The sequence below is a fragment of the Notolepis coatsorum genome, assembly GCF_963971535.1.
Source record: "Notolepis coatsorum genome assembly, chromosome: 6".
NCBI lineage: Eukaryota > Metazoa > Chordata > Actinopteri > Aulopiformes > Paralepididae > Notolepis > Notolepis coatsorum.
Genome location: NC_140170.1, coordinates 150893277 through 150908764, shown reverse-complemented (window position 1 = coordinate 150908764; position 15488 = coordinate 150893277). Strand labels below are relative to the sequence as shown.

Here is a 15488-nt window from a genome sequence, read left to right as displayed (position 1 = left end):
GTTAGAAAGGTTAAGTTTAGGCGCTGTTAAGGAGCTGGTTAAGGTTAGCGTTTGTCTTAGAGAATGGCAATAGACAGCCTATTTCCGCACTGCCGCTCTCTCGCGCTGCCACGGTCACATGGTCACATTGTCACATTCTTGCACTCCTCCGCTGTTAAAAAGCAACACGCCGCCGGGGCTTCTAAGCGCCGCTACTGTGGTGGTTCTGGGGTTCTGCAGCTGGATACTATTGAGCGCCGGGGCCTCTAAGCGCCGCTACTGTGGTGGTTCTGGGGTTCTGCAGCTGGATACTATTGCCTGAGAGCGCCATGCTCTGCGGCTCTGCAGGTGGATGCTTCTCGCTTTTAGATCGTTTTTTTTTTTTTTTATAAAGTCCAACCGGAAGTCGTATTGTTGTTGTTCCTAGCGGAACAAACAGGCGCAGCGCAACGCAACATGGCTGAGGACAGTGCGAATCAGAGCGAATCGCAGACCTCTGTCAAGCATTCAAGGAGTGATTTTTCTCCAATATCCCCCGAAGAGATGGAGGCAGAAAGATCTGAATTATCTCAGGACCTTAGAAGCGTGCTGGTTACCAGCGTTCTAAACCTAGAAGAACTCGACATAGATCTCTACAGGTATCCCTCACCGAGTCATCTGTCATTGGCATGCGGATTCCGGTGTTCTGCAAAATTCTACTCTTCCTCGAATTCTGCTGCCAGCGCTCCTGCGCTTGCGCACGCATGCGCATGACCCACAATCGTTCACACAATATTCTGCCACCTTGCTGACGAACGTCATGTTGAGTCTTGTTGATATATCTTAAACAATATCTTAAACATATGTTTTTCATTGCACCTTTTGAACTGTATAAGCATGTAAATATTTGCATGTAATTGGCTTTGCAGCTGAATGTATTTGTAGATGATGATAACATGTCGGTACACACCTGTTAGTGTTGGAGTTCGGAGTGAACTATAGGGTGACGTCACCCAGCTGTCAAAAGATATAGGCGATTCGCGCTACGGCAGCAGTTTTCGAGGAGGTAGTAGAATTCGGCAGAACACCGGCAAATGTTAATCCAGTGTAAATGTGAACTACTCCCACATTTAGATTAGATTCAAATGCGTTGTCATTATATAGCACACATACAGTATAACGAAAAGAGGTTTGGCATCCAACCAGAGTGCAACTAACTAACTAGTAAGAATAGGATATGTATAGTTATAGTTATAGTAAAGGACTATACCAGGTGATTGGTTGATTGAACATTTAACAGATTGCAGAATGGGTACAATACAGTACGGCTCAATACACACAATTGTTAAGGGGATGCAGACCAGAGAAAGACTTTCGTCTTGTTTACATCAGGGTCCCCCATTTTCAATTCATCATAACATTTTAAAATAAGAGCATCGCAATATGGTCGCACCAGAACAATTATTTGCACTCGCACGAATGCTCCCAATTATATTTTGATGTCGCACAGATACAATTTCGGTTGCATATGCGACCAATTCGGTCCCTGATTTATACACGACATATGATACAGTGCCTTCCTCAAACACCGTTTGTGATGGATAGACTCCGCAGTGCTTCTCAAACTTTTTCTGTCACCAAAATATTTTGCCCCCCCCCTCGCCCCAACAAAATAGTCATGAAATGGGCCATGTTTAAATTGATTGAAATTTATATCGTAACCTTTCAAATTTGCCCTATATTTTGTTTTCAGAGCTGTCATGGATGAAAAGCCAGCTTCACACAGATACTGTATGTGGTGCTGAATGAATGGTATCAACACCTTAACTGCTGCATCATGAGATACTTGGTGGGCCATGAGATGAGATACTTGGTACTCAGCACCACACTCTGAAACTAGCTCTCTAGGTGGTATCAGATGAGATTTCAAAGAGTTCTTCCAAGAGTTTGGATGGAGATGTGTCAGGAAGCTTTGTCTCAATGTTGTCTGTAAAGTTTTTTTTTATCCAGAGTAACTTGGTGATCCTTTTCTGTGTTTTATTATATAATGATTTTCAGATTTTGAGAAATGGTATTTTCATGGAGAACTGTGCAGCTGCAACAGATAGCACTTTAGTGATCATTTTCTGTAATAAAAAAAAAAGTTTTTTTTATATAAATCTCAAGGCCCCCCCTGTCATGCCTCTGCGGCCCCCCCACTTTGAGAAACACTGCCGTAAGGAGTGTTGTACCGGTGATGCGTTGGGCGGTTCTCACCACCCTCTGCAGTGCAATTGCCGTACCAGACTGTGATGCAGTTCAAGTTGGTGAGTATGCTTTCAATGGCACACCGGTAAAAGTTCACCAGAATCTGAGGGGACAGGTGGGCTTTCCCCAGTCTCCTCAGGAAGAAGAGGCGCTGGTGAGTGCTGAGGGGTTGAGGTTCCAAGAGAGGTCCTCTGAGATGTGGACTCCCAGGAATTTTAAGCTGGAGACATGCTCAACCTCCGTCCCATTGATGTGAATGGGGGCATACACGCTGGCTCTGGTCTTCCTGAAGTCCACAATGCGCTGTCACTTAATTTAAGTGGCCACAAATAATGATTTTGAAGTACCTAAGAACTAATGAGGAACCTATGTTAACAAACCGTAGGAACAGATATTATTTAGCTGAAAACTTTTAGAATTAGGTAAGCAGATAGAAAATGGGGTTTGAGAGTCAAATGGTTGGTTATTGTCATTGGTCTTCATGCTCGAAATTACTTACGAGAAAGTTACAAACAAATTTCGCCGTAACTCCACTTCTCTGGCTGATCTTCTTGACATGATCAGATTTCTTCAGAAATTCGTTCATAGCTGCGAACAGGATTTACGCACGCAGAAAGGTCGGACAGACTGGTGTTCTTAATGGCTTCATTTGGGAGAAATCATCAGTGATTGCATTCTACAGACAGCATTCTACAGACATCCTCGGAATTCAATCATTATAATAATAATAATAATAAATACGACAATATTTGTATCATTAACAATTACGTTTTACATTTATAGTCATGACTGAACAAGGCATTGTGGTGTCCGAAAATAAATAAAAACACTACACAAACACTGCTAATGACAGTGAATAAATAAATAAATAAGAACTAAACTCAATCGCGTGATAGTGGAATAGACTGTATTAATATTCCATATTCCTGTTGGTTTTATACATTATTTTACATTGCTTAGTGTGCACATTGTAAGAGCCAGTGGATAAACATTCCACTGCTCATCTTACTGTTCACGAGTTGAACCCACACAAATGACAACAGACACAAAGGATACGTTTAACAGATTCCATAGAAATCCATAGTTTATTAATGATGCAGCAGCCTCATGCAGGTGGCTTGGTGAGGGTGCATACGGAGCTGCGCTCCTGGGCACCTGCGCTCAGTGCACGCACACACACACACACAATTTTGCATATCTACATATCTATCTGCTGCTGGAAGATATCGCTGATCGTGCACTTAGGAGCCGGACCAGACGCTCAAACCCTGTGCCACCACACGTCCAGGTACTGTCCACCTTGGGCATGTGTGCATCAAGGCTCCCTCCCCAGATGCGTTTCCATATCTCAACAGAAAGCAATACCAGGCCAGCATCTCTCCTTTATTTTGCAATTCTTTTTTTGGACTCTGATTTCAGATGAGCCCATTATTTTTTCACTTCAGCTGCTGTGTGCTCCTCTAGTCCTGACACCACGTTCACCTCACCTGTTCTGGGTGGCCTTGTACCCGTATTGACACTACTAAATAAGATGTCATGTTCTACAGTATGACTTACTACTATAGGGTCTTTATACATGTATTACTGTATTAATACTACAACATAACTCTGTACATGCATCTGATGAGCACTATTACTCACATTACAGTTTAATCACATGTATGTTACTATTGTACTTTACTGTTACATTTGTACTCTGGTTAGATGCCAAACTTATTTTCGTTGTATTGTACTTGTGCTGTATAATGACAATACATTTACAAATGACAATACAATCTAATCTAATTTTGATCAGTCGCAAATTGCTTTCGCGCTACCTGTTGAATATTTCCCCCCACTACCAGAAATTATGCAATCGAGATTCCCACATGTGGGGAATTTACAGGGGTCAGCACAACTGGAGTGCAATGCTTAGCCTCTCCCTTATACCCTTATAAGGAGCTGGCGGTGCTTTTCTGTATGCAAATTAAGGTGTACGAGAATGCGCTTTCAGTTTAAGAATGAGTGACGTTGGCGGCCGGGTAGTGCAGCGGACTAAGCGGCTGTCTACCACCACAGAGACAGTGGGATCGAATCCAGCTGTGGTGCTTCCGGGTTGGCTGACCGTCCATACTAACACAATTGGCTGTGTTAGAGGGTGGGAAACCCGGCGAGGGTGGGTCCTGGTCGTGGTAAACAGCGACTCCTACAGGTCGGTCAGGGCGCCTGCACAGCGAGGGAGGGAATGGTGAAGGTAGTGTGACCTCCCACGCGTTACACTTCACCAATGAGAGTCCTCGCTGCCAGGTGAAAAGAGGCTGCTGGCTGTCTCCTATGTATCGGAGGAAGCATCTGATAGACTTCAGGGCTCCCTAGACCGACCAGTGGGGGGCACATGCGCGCAACGACCAGGAAGGGGAGGGGGGAATTGGCATAATGACAAAATTGGGATGGAAAATACAGAAAATAGGAGGAGAAAAAGTGGGGGGGAAAAAGAATGAGTGACGTTCTTCATTCATGGGATTGTAGCTGAGAACATTTTGGCCATTTGCGGCCAACTACTTACGAAGATAGTTACGTACACTTTCGATCATGAGGTCCATTGTGTCATTAACCCTCAATGTGTCATTGAGAAGCATAGTAGAAGCCATCCTGAAACCCGCACCATAAAGCCTAATTGAATCAACATTGGGACCAGTGCTGATACCCAGCCCTATGATTAAGCCCCTATATAAAGTAAAGTATCACAAAAGTGGAGTGATACATTTCCAGTTAATAGTTCCAGTGTTGTTGTCAGCACTCATGGAATACCTCTCGGGTTGCCCCGATCAGAACCTACTGTTGTATAAAGTGAAATATGACTTTAAAGGAACGCGCCAGCATTATGGGAAATGCTATCTTCTCCAGAGTCGGACAAGAACATGGATACTGATTTCCTCTGTGTGTTCAGTAGAAAGCTATCCTAGCTTAGCACAAATGAATGAAAGCAGATATGGATAATCTAGCCTAGCTGTTGGCCAAAAAACACCTTTCCCAGAGTTTTAGCTGATCTACATCCGCTTCCATTCACTTAAGCTAAGCTAGGCTAGTTTGCTGTTTGTCGTATAGCTTTCTACTGAACGCACAGAGAGGGAATTGGTATCATTCTTCTTGTCTGACTCTGGCGGTACGCACATTTCCCATAATTTTGGAGTTTCCTTTAAGAATCTGTGAGATTCAGTGACTTTATTCATTTTGGAATAACTATTCATTTAGGAATAACCAATGTCTTCTATTCCCGCCAGAGGAAAACACCATTGGGTTCCCCGCAGTCAGCGTTTGTTTGGCGGCCAAATAGTTGGTCAAGCCCTGGTAGCTGCTGCCAAATCTGTCGGCGATCATGTGTATGCCCATTCCCTTCACTGTTACTTTGTACGAGCAGGTAAATTGATACAATTCAACTAAGTTGATTCCACTGGTAGAAAAAAAACGTCTATCTTACGTTTATATCTCACTGGAAAATTATTATTTTTAATTGGCTTTTTCGACATGGCTCCCTGTCACGCTAGTATGACCAGGACTCATGGCTCTGAAAGTGAGAGCCATAGACCCTTTTTGCAGTGGCCATTTTGGCGTGTGTACCCATAGTAGGGTAAACACAGACATAACTAATAACATTAATTGTGTGCTGTGAGCTATTCCAATAATGGACCGGCATGCACAATATAGGGCCCTGGCTCTGGCTCACCTAAATGGAACGGAACCATAATTAATGTTATTAGTTGCACCAGTGTTTGTTTACCCTGCTATGACGCATCAGAATGGCCAATGTAAAAACCCAAATCATGTGCTTGGGCCCAGCTCTCCAGCTAGGGTTGCTGTGTGTGTGTGTTTGAAGATGTCCGTCAAATCTCTCATTTAAATAATTCACACATTATTCTTATGGCCTGTTCCATAAATGATTCATCAATGTGACATAAAATTTAGTGGGGGCAGCATAATAGCTTTATTGCTAAACTGAAATTAGTTGGTGTTTTTGTTTTTATAAGATCAGATGAGATAGAATTTGTATTATCCTGTAATGATGTTTTTTTTTAATCGATTTGATATAAGAAAGAAATACTTAATTGCTATTTGATATTATAATAATCAGGAGATGATTTCTAAAGTTCAATATGATCAATTATTAGTTACAAATATGGATCCATACAAGAATACAAAGGCAATAGTCAAAAGAGAATTAAGTAATAAAAGCTGGTGAAGTTAAGGAGAAGTGAGGAAGGAGTGACTAAATGACAGAGAGGTGTGTCTTATATCCTATCACAAACTAAGAAACAGACTTAATGATAGAGGGGCGTGTCTTATATCCTCTTACAAACTAAGAAACAGACTTAATGACAGAGGGGTGTGTCTTATATCCTCTTACAAACTAAGAAACAGACTTAATGACAGAGGGGCGTGTCTTATATCCTCTTACAAACTAAGAAACAGACTTAATGACAGGGGCATGTCTTATATCCTCTTACAAACTAAGAAGCAGACTTAATGACAGAGGGTTGTGTCTTATATCATCTTACAAACTAAGAAGCAGACTTAATGACAGAGGGGTGTGTCTTATATCCTCTTACAAACTAAGAAGCAGACTTAATGACAGAGGGGTGCGTCTTATATCCTCTTACAAACTAAGAAGCAGACTTAATGACAGAGGGGCGTGTCTTATATCCTCTTACAAACTAAGAAACATACTTAATGACAGAGGGGCGTGTCACTTTCTCCCATGTCTGGACATTTCGTTAGATGAAAACTCACTGACCTAGATATATTCAGAAATACACTAGATGTATGAAAAAGACATGAAAACAATATAGGAATGATTACGGGTAGGATATTATAGTCATGATATTGTCAGATGTGTAGAATTCACCTACTTGCATATCCTCAAAGGGAAATTGCATTGTTGCTACGGTACAGCATGGCTATTAATAGGTTAATAGAAAAAGAAATATAGCAATGTTGCATACGAGCATAGAAAAGCAGAAGAAAAAATCTAATAAAGATAAGAATCTACTTCACAGTCACACAATTCCCCCTTCTCCACATTGTTTGTTTTGCAGGAGACCCCAAAGTTCCCGTGTTGTACCAGGTGGAACGCACAAGAGACGGCCGCAGTTTCTCTGTGCGCTCAGTGAAGGCCATCCAGCATGGACAGCCTATACTGATCTGCCAAGCGTCCTTCCACATGCAGCAGCCCAGCCCTCTGCAGCACCAGTTCACCATGCCTACCGTCCCTCCGCCTGAAGATCTGCTCACCGTGGAAGAGCTCATTCAGCTCTATCTCAGGTACCGCGTAGTTGTTCCCTGCTGTGTGCGGTATGCGTTCAACTCGCAGCGACTTTTCCCTATTTGTGAATAAAGGTTTATGAACTGTTTAATGAATAATGTGAGATGAGAGTTGTTTTCCTAAAGGGACACCGTCACTTAGCATGTTAAGAGTGGAGCCCTAGGAAATGCTGTGCGATAGGAAATGTATCAAGATTCAAGATTCAAGATTCAAGAGTTTTAATTGTCACGGCATACAGGTATACAATGAAATGCGGCTGGTCTTGCCCGCGACGATGTGCAATACAGTGGTACAACATATAATAGAATCCAATAAAATACAGTGGTACAACATATTAATAGAATCCAATAAAACAGTGCAATAAACAGGTACATGGTGTGCCATCTCGGTATCTGTACATTAGTATTTACAGAGCATATAGGACATGCTAGTTAGCTTTAGTAGTGCAATACACTGTTCCTGATGTTATACTACTTTAAGTGGCCTTTCCTCTGGCCATAAGTGTGCGTGTGTGCGGCATGAGTGTTAAAGTGGCTGCTAGTGTGTGAGCGTGCTCAGCGTGCGTGTCGTGTATGTACTTGTGTGTGGATAGTTCAGTTTCTGTGTCTCTCAATGTTCATTGTTCAAGGCTCTGATGGCCTGGGGGAAGAAGCTTAGCCTAAGCCTCTCCGTCTTAGTCTCTAGAATTCGCAGGCGTATCTTTTGCTAATGTAAAATCAAGGTGCAATAAAGGAAATGGGCCATGACGTGTTTTTCCTCTCATTTTCACAGTAAACCAGACCTCGCAGAGAAGGCAAAACAGGGACTCAACAAACTGTTGGCTAACGAGGTTCCCATTGAGATCAAACCAGTCAACCCACCGGACTTCTACAGACATATCGCTATGGAACCAAAGAAGCTGTTCTGGGTTTGAGCGCGGGGACATATAGGTAAGACCGCGGGGGGGACATATAGGTAAGACCATGGGGACATATAGGTGAGACCATGGGGACATATAGGTGAGACCGCGGGGACATATAGGTAAGACTGCGGGGACATATAGGTAAGACCATGGGGACATATAGGTAAGACCGCGGGACATATAGGTAAGACCATGGGGACATATAGGTGAGACCATGGGGACATATAGGTAAGACTGCGGGGACATATAGGTAAGACCATGGGGACATATAGGTAAGACCGCGGGACATATAGGTAAGACCATGGGGACATATAGGTGAGACCGCGGGGACATATAGGTGAGACCGCGGGGACATATAGGTAAGACCGCGGGACATATAGGTAAGACCATGGGGACATATAGGTGAGACTGCGGGACATATAGGTAAGACTGCGGGGACATATAGGTGAGACCATGGGACATATATGTAAGACCATGGGGACATATAGGTGAGACTGCGGGACATATAGGTAAGACCGCAGGGACATATAGGTAAGACCATGGGGACATATAGGTGAGACCGCGGGGACATATAGGTGAGACTGCGGGACATATAGGTAAGACCGCAGGGACATATAGGTAAGACCATGGGGACATATAGGTGAGACCGCGGGGACATATAGGTGAGACTGCGGGACATATAGGTGAGACCATGGGGACATATAGGTGAGACCACAGGGACATATAGGTGAGACCGCGGGGACATAATGTAAGACCATGGGGACATATAGGTGAGACCGCGGGGACATATAGATAAGACCGTGGGACATATAGGTGAGACCGCGGGGACATATAGATAAGACCGTGGGACATATAGGTGAGACCGCGGGGACATATAGATAAGACCGCGGGACATATAGGTGAGACCGCGGGGACATATAGGTGAGACCGCGGGGACATATAGGTGAGACCGCGGGGACATATAGGTGAGACCGCGGGGACATATAGGTGAGACCGCGGGATTTTTCTTTTGTATTTTTTATTTTTTTATAAACATAACATAAAATTAGACATACAAGCATTAACAGTAAACATGCAATGAAATCACCATTTAAATAAATGTAGTATACGAGATATACACCTAATACTATCTATCTATCTAATACCCTACATACATATGCTCTCGCTTGCCCACCCCCCCCCCCCAGACCCCCACTTGGATAATCCATCCATTATCATTCGTTCCTAACCAGGCACTACAATTCATATGCTAGCTTTTATTCTCTCCACCACTTCTAACCAAATTGCAATTTTGGCTTCACTGACACCTAAAATTCTTGCTGTAGATATTTCTAGATAGATCACATCGAGATATGTAAGAAACCATACCTTCCGACAAATTTTTTCCGGTTGAAACCATCGTGATGCTATTAGCTTTTTAGTGTTACGTGACGCAATTCGAACGTTTGTCCAGACTTCTTGCCAATAAAAATTTATTTCCAAGTCTGGTATATCCCTCCTCCAGACTGAGTCTAGGGGGAGGATTCCATACGAGGACGTTAGTAAGTGATGATAAAAATCTGATACGAAACCGGGGCGGCTACGTGGCGTAGTGGGCAAGGCGCTCGCCACGAAATCTGGAGACGCTGGGCTCGCCTGTTGGAGCCTAGCGCTCCACATTTGCTTTCAGTTTAGCTGGTCGTCCGTACTAATACACATTGGCCGTATTAGGGGGTGGGAAACTGATGGGTGGGGATTGGGCGTTGTGGACAGCGACTCCTACAGGTCGGTTGGTGCGCCTGCGCAGTAGAATCAGGAAGTGTCGGGGGCAGCGTGAGCCTCCCACGTGTTACTCCTCGCCACTGAGAGATCGAGCTGCGCAGGTGAAAAGATGCGACTGCTGTTACCTCAAGTACCGGAGGGGACTTGTGCTATGTATGACTTAGTCCACATTGCAGCCGGCTTGTGGGAGGCAAGAAACAGCGTTCGTGACAGGGGAGGGTTGAATTGGATGATACGAAATTGGGATGGGAGAAAATATAGAAAATGGGAGAAAAAGTGGATCAAAAACAAACAAAAAAAGAAGAAGAATTTGTGATATCTGTGGTGCTCAATTGGTATCCTTAATGGGACTCCATGAGCCTTCAAACAAACCAATAACTGTGCGTACCGCGGGACATATAGGTGAGACCGCGGGGACATATAGGTGAGACCGCGGGACATATAGGTGAGACCGCGGGGACATATTGGTGAGACGCAGCAAGCATGCGTGAGATAGAAAGACATTGGGTGCTACAGTGGGTCAGTTGCTTTCATAATAACATAATAAATACATAATTACTGATATGATATGCAGAGCTTTTCCCAGGAACAAGATGGTGAAGGGGGTGGTCCTAAATTTGCAATAAATAACGTGTCTTGCTTCACTTTGGTTTACGTTGAATATGACAATATCCTACTTGGTGGCACTCGGGGACCACATCACATTTGTGCTGATGTACAGTAAAATAAGATAAGATATTCCTTTATTGATCTCCTTGGGGAAATTCGGCGTCATAGTAGCATGGAGAAGCGAAGGTACAGGTATAGGCAGGGTAATAGAAGAAAGAGATAAATATAGGCAAAAATATAAAATCTGAATATAAAGATATGAGAATAGTAAACAATAAAATGTAATCTGAATTAAAATATGAGAAAAATAAACGGTGTATGCCCTATCGGTTATAGTATACGTTACAATAAATATAGCCAATAAATAAATAAAAATGTAATCTAAATATATACTATGAGTAAAAGTAAACAGTATACACAAGGTGCAGGTGAGGGTCTGTACCCTAACTGGCATAATATATTTTAGGAGCCCCTGCGGGTTTTAGTGGTTAAAAGTCAGACACACTTGGTCAGGGGTCAGACATAACTAACAGTTTGCAAGTTCTGCAGCTGTTAGTTCTCCAGCTGCTGGCAGCAGACCATGTATAAAGTATGTTGCTCTCATGTAAACATTGCATTCATTATCAAATCTTTTTGGGGGGGTAGGTGATGGAAACATGAAGCTGCACTGCTGTGTTGCTGCTTACGTGTCGGACTACTCGTTTTTGGGCACAGCTCTGTTGCCGTACCCACAACACAGGGCCCAGTTCACTGCCTCCCTGGACCACGCCATGTGGTTCCACAGCCCCTTCCGAGCAGACGAGTGGATGCTGTACGAGTGTGAGAGTCCATGGGCGGGTCAGTGATGGTTCAGTTCTGTTGTTCCTGTCCGTTGGGCCATGTTTTTATTTCCAATTACGCCTTATTTAGTTGGTGAAGTTGGCCAATCGGCGAAGCTGGATCTCGTTGTAATTTTTGCCTAAAATGTTGTTTAGAAACGTAACCCTATAACCTAAAGGAACACACCGACATTATGGGAAATGCGCTTACCGTCTATCTAAGAAGATAGATACTGATTTCCTCTCGGTGCGTTCAGTAGAAAGCTATTTGGCTGCACGCTAGCCTAGCTCAGCACAAATCAATGGAAGTGGACCACTAGCCTAGCTGTTGGCCAAAAACACCATTCTCTGAGTTTTAAGCTAGGCTAGTGGACCGTATCCGCTTCCATTAATTTGTGCTAAGCTAGGCTAGCTTGCAGCTGGATAGCTTTCTACTGAACGCACAGAGAGGATATTGGTATCCATCTTCTTGTCTGACTCTGGAGAAGATGTGAATATTTTCCCATAATGTTGCCGTGTTCCTTTAACCTCAGTGGAGACCTCACACCCCACCCTAACCTATAATAGAGATGAAAAAACATATTTTTGTGATCAGCAATATTCTTTCCCCTACTAGGGTGTGTGTGTAGGGGGGGGGGGGATTATCCATCCATTAGTACCCTCTCATCTTTCTCTCATATTTTCTAATGCGTGTCTTAACATCCTACAGGGGGGAGCAGAGGATTGGTTCAGGGACGCCTGTGGAGAAGAGATGGGACGCTGGCTGTCTCCTGTGCTCAGGAGGGGGTTCTGAGAGTCGACACAGTTACAGAGCGTAGTAAGCTTTAGCATCCCAATATTCATCCCAATATTCCTCAGTGTCACACTGGATTGATCCTTGAATGCAATGGAGAGTTTGAAATAGACGCATAGCAGTGAGGTAGAAATCTATTTGTCTAAAAATGTGGGAGTATATATATGTCCAGATTGTAGATCTTCGAAGTCCTACAGCCAAATTGATGAGAATGTATTTTGTATGATTGAAAAGATAAACATTATCTTGTGTTTCATGTGAGCCCATGTACACATTTAAATGAAGATGGGGGTCAATTGAGCTCTTCCTCAATGTGAAGTATTTTTTCTTATTCTCACATAAGTTAAGATACATAGTCTGTAACCTCTACCAATTCCAACCATTGATATGTATGTACATTACATGTACATATTAGCCTAATAAGAGAAATACAAATAAATATAAATAACTTTGCTTTCTGTGGGGTTACCAGCTGTGTATTCAAATATATCACCATCATTGTCATCACTTTAAAGTGTGAAAGCACTTGCTTGTGTGTTCTAATCTTTCGAGAGGAGAAACTGTTGGGACCATGACGCCTTATTACTGCCTCTATGTGCCACCTGTTTATGACACCTGCACCATTTGCCAGCTCTTTAGGGATAGTAGTGTCCAGATCCCATAGCCTTGGATAATATTTGAATGCAAATCATCAATTTATGGCCTAGCTACAAAGTTGTACCTCTTCATAATTTTCACCTAAAACAATATTTATAAACCTATCCTTCTATTTTAGCTATTTTATCCCTGTGTACTTGTCCATCTTATTTTTAACACATACTAATAAGTGTATGTATTAACTGTTTTTTAATGTGCTGTTTTTAATTGCTGTTATGCTGTTATGCTGTTATGCTGTAAAGGACATCTGAATCTCCCCTCGGGGATAAATAAAGGTTTTCAATTCAATTCAATTCTTAATCTTAACCATTCCAACTACCTACAAATTAAATGTACAAAATACATTTACATTTAGAGCTGACTAACAATGTTCATCAAACAGTGTTGAAACTTGGGTGCTACAGTCTTGAGTGCATAGTAGTGAGATTAGCATAGTAGGTAGTAATATAGGCAAGGAAGATTGTTTTCTTCATTTCAAGATCAATTAAATATAAATATATAGACTTTGTTCCTGGCAGTGGAAATATAAACACTACCGTTAGAGATTCCTTGAGCAAAGTCATGCCTGTGATGTGGCTGTCCCTCCATGCCTGTGATGTGGCTGTCCCTCCATGCCTGTGATGTGGCCGTCCCTCCACGCCTGTGATGTGGCTGTCCCTCCATGCCTGTGATGTGGCTGTCCCGCCATGCCTGTGATGTGGCTGTCCCTCCATGCCTGTGATGTGGCTGTCCCGCCATGCCTGTGATGTGGTTGTCCCTCCATGCCTGTGATGTGGCTGTCCCTCCATGCCTGTGTAGTATCTCTCACATACCCATGGCTGCATAAGAGACTTGAGGTTTAATGAAAGGCTCAATTATATTGCATCTCTTTACCAAGATTTATAATGAGAAGGTATTATCTGTAATGCCGTCAAATGGCGACCTCTAAGCAAAAGAGCCCTGCTTGGTATTGCGCTTTTTTGTTTTGGTCTGATGTGTGGGTCTGTTTAGTTTAGTAACATATTATACTGTGAATTTCTCGAGACCTCTCTTTTTTTAGTTTTTTTTTTAACAAATGTTTTTTATTTACCCTTTTTTAACATAAAACTAGACACACAATACATTAACAGTAGAAATCCACAATAAATCACAGGACTATGACCGGCATAATAATAACAATAATGACAGTCCAGTACTTAAATCAAAATAAATGTAGATTAAAAGATATACACATAATAAATACAATACAATACATATGCTCTTGCTTGCTCTTCCTCACCCTTTCCTTCCCCTCAGGACCCCCTCTTGGACAATCTACCCATTATTCCGTTTAACACCAGGGATTACAAATTCATATGCTATCCTTTATCCTCTCCACCACATCTAACCAGATTGCTATGCTGGCTTCATTAACACCTAAAATTCGTGCTGTAGATATCTCTAGATAAATCACATCGAGATAGGTAAGAACCCATACCTTCCGGCACATTTTATCCGGTTGAATCCAGCGTGATGCTATCAGCTTTTTGGTAGCCGTAAGACCGGACAGAATTTGTCTCTTTACCTGTACAGAGGCTGCTAACTGTGAAACATCATTCAACAACAATACAGAAGGCAGTACAGGTATGGTCAGAAATAAAAATTCTGATAATTGCGTGGTTACTTCTTCCCAGAATATCAGAGGGCATGCCCAATACATATGCATAAATGTACCAATATCACCGTTTAAACATAAGGAGCATCGAGGGTCTTGTTTGAACCCCATTAGGTGCAAACGTCTAGGAGTTAAGTAAGTCCTATGAATAAAATTAAGATTAATCTGTTGATGATCCGGGTTGCGTGATGACAGCCGTACGTTTGCCCAAACTTCATCCCAATCAAAATCTACTTCCAAGTTTGGTATATCCTTCCTCCAGACTAAGTCTAGAGGAAGGACATCATATGAGGACGTAAGTAAGTGACGATAAAAGTCAGAGACGAAGCCTCTCGATGACTCCTTTTCATAAAAGAATTTGTGATATCTGTGGTGCTCAAGTGGCATCTTTAATGGGACTCCATGAGCCCTTAAAGCTGCTCTTAATTGTAGATAGAAATAATAAGTGGAGTTGGTGAGGTTAAATTTGTTAGATATATCTTGATAGCTGCAGAAACCCCGGTCGTTGAAGATATCCCCCAGTGTATGTATGCCCTTCTTTTCCCATTTGGTAAATCTGATAGGTTGTTGTGCAATAAGGAGTAAATAGTTATTAAATAGGGGAGAATGACTATGCCATTTATCTTGGTTAGTAAATTTTTTCTGTGTGTCACGCCATATCCGGATCACATGTGTAATAAGAGGGCCAAATTTCAAGTTGCATTGCTTAATTGATAAGTTGGTGTATACTATATCCTGCAGTCTATGTGGTGCCACTATGTTCTCCTCTAATGGTCTCCAGGATACAGATGCTTGAGAATCAAACCAGGTGA

The 15488-nt window shown here is 42.5% G+C and overlaps 1 protein-coding gene across 1 annotated transcript; it reads left to right on the top strand.

The window, feature by feature from the left end:
• Positions 1-421: 421 nt before the first annotated feature.
• On the top strand, positions 422-13259 carry acot8 (acyl-CoA thioesterase 8). The gene is given in 7 exon segments (XM_084317644.1): positions 422-617; positions 5469-5605; positions 7278-7503; positions 8276-8414; positions 8418-8433; positions 11421-11612; positions 12303-13259. Coding segments are annotated over 7 exon segments (1011 nt in total). The 5' UTR covers positions 422-435; the 3' UTR covers positions 12422-13259.
• Positions 13260-15488: the final 2229 nt, after the last annotated feature.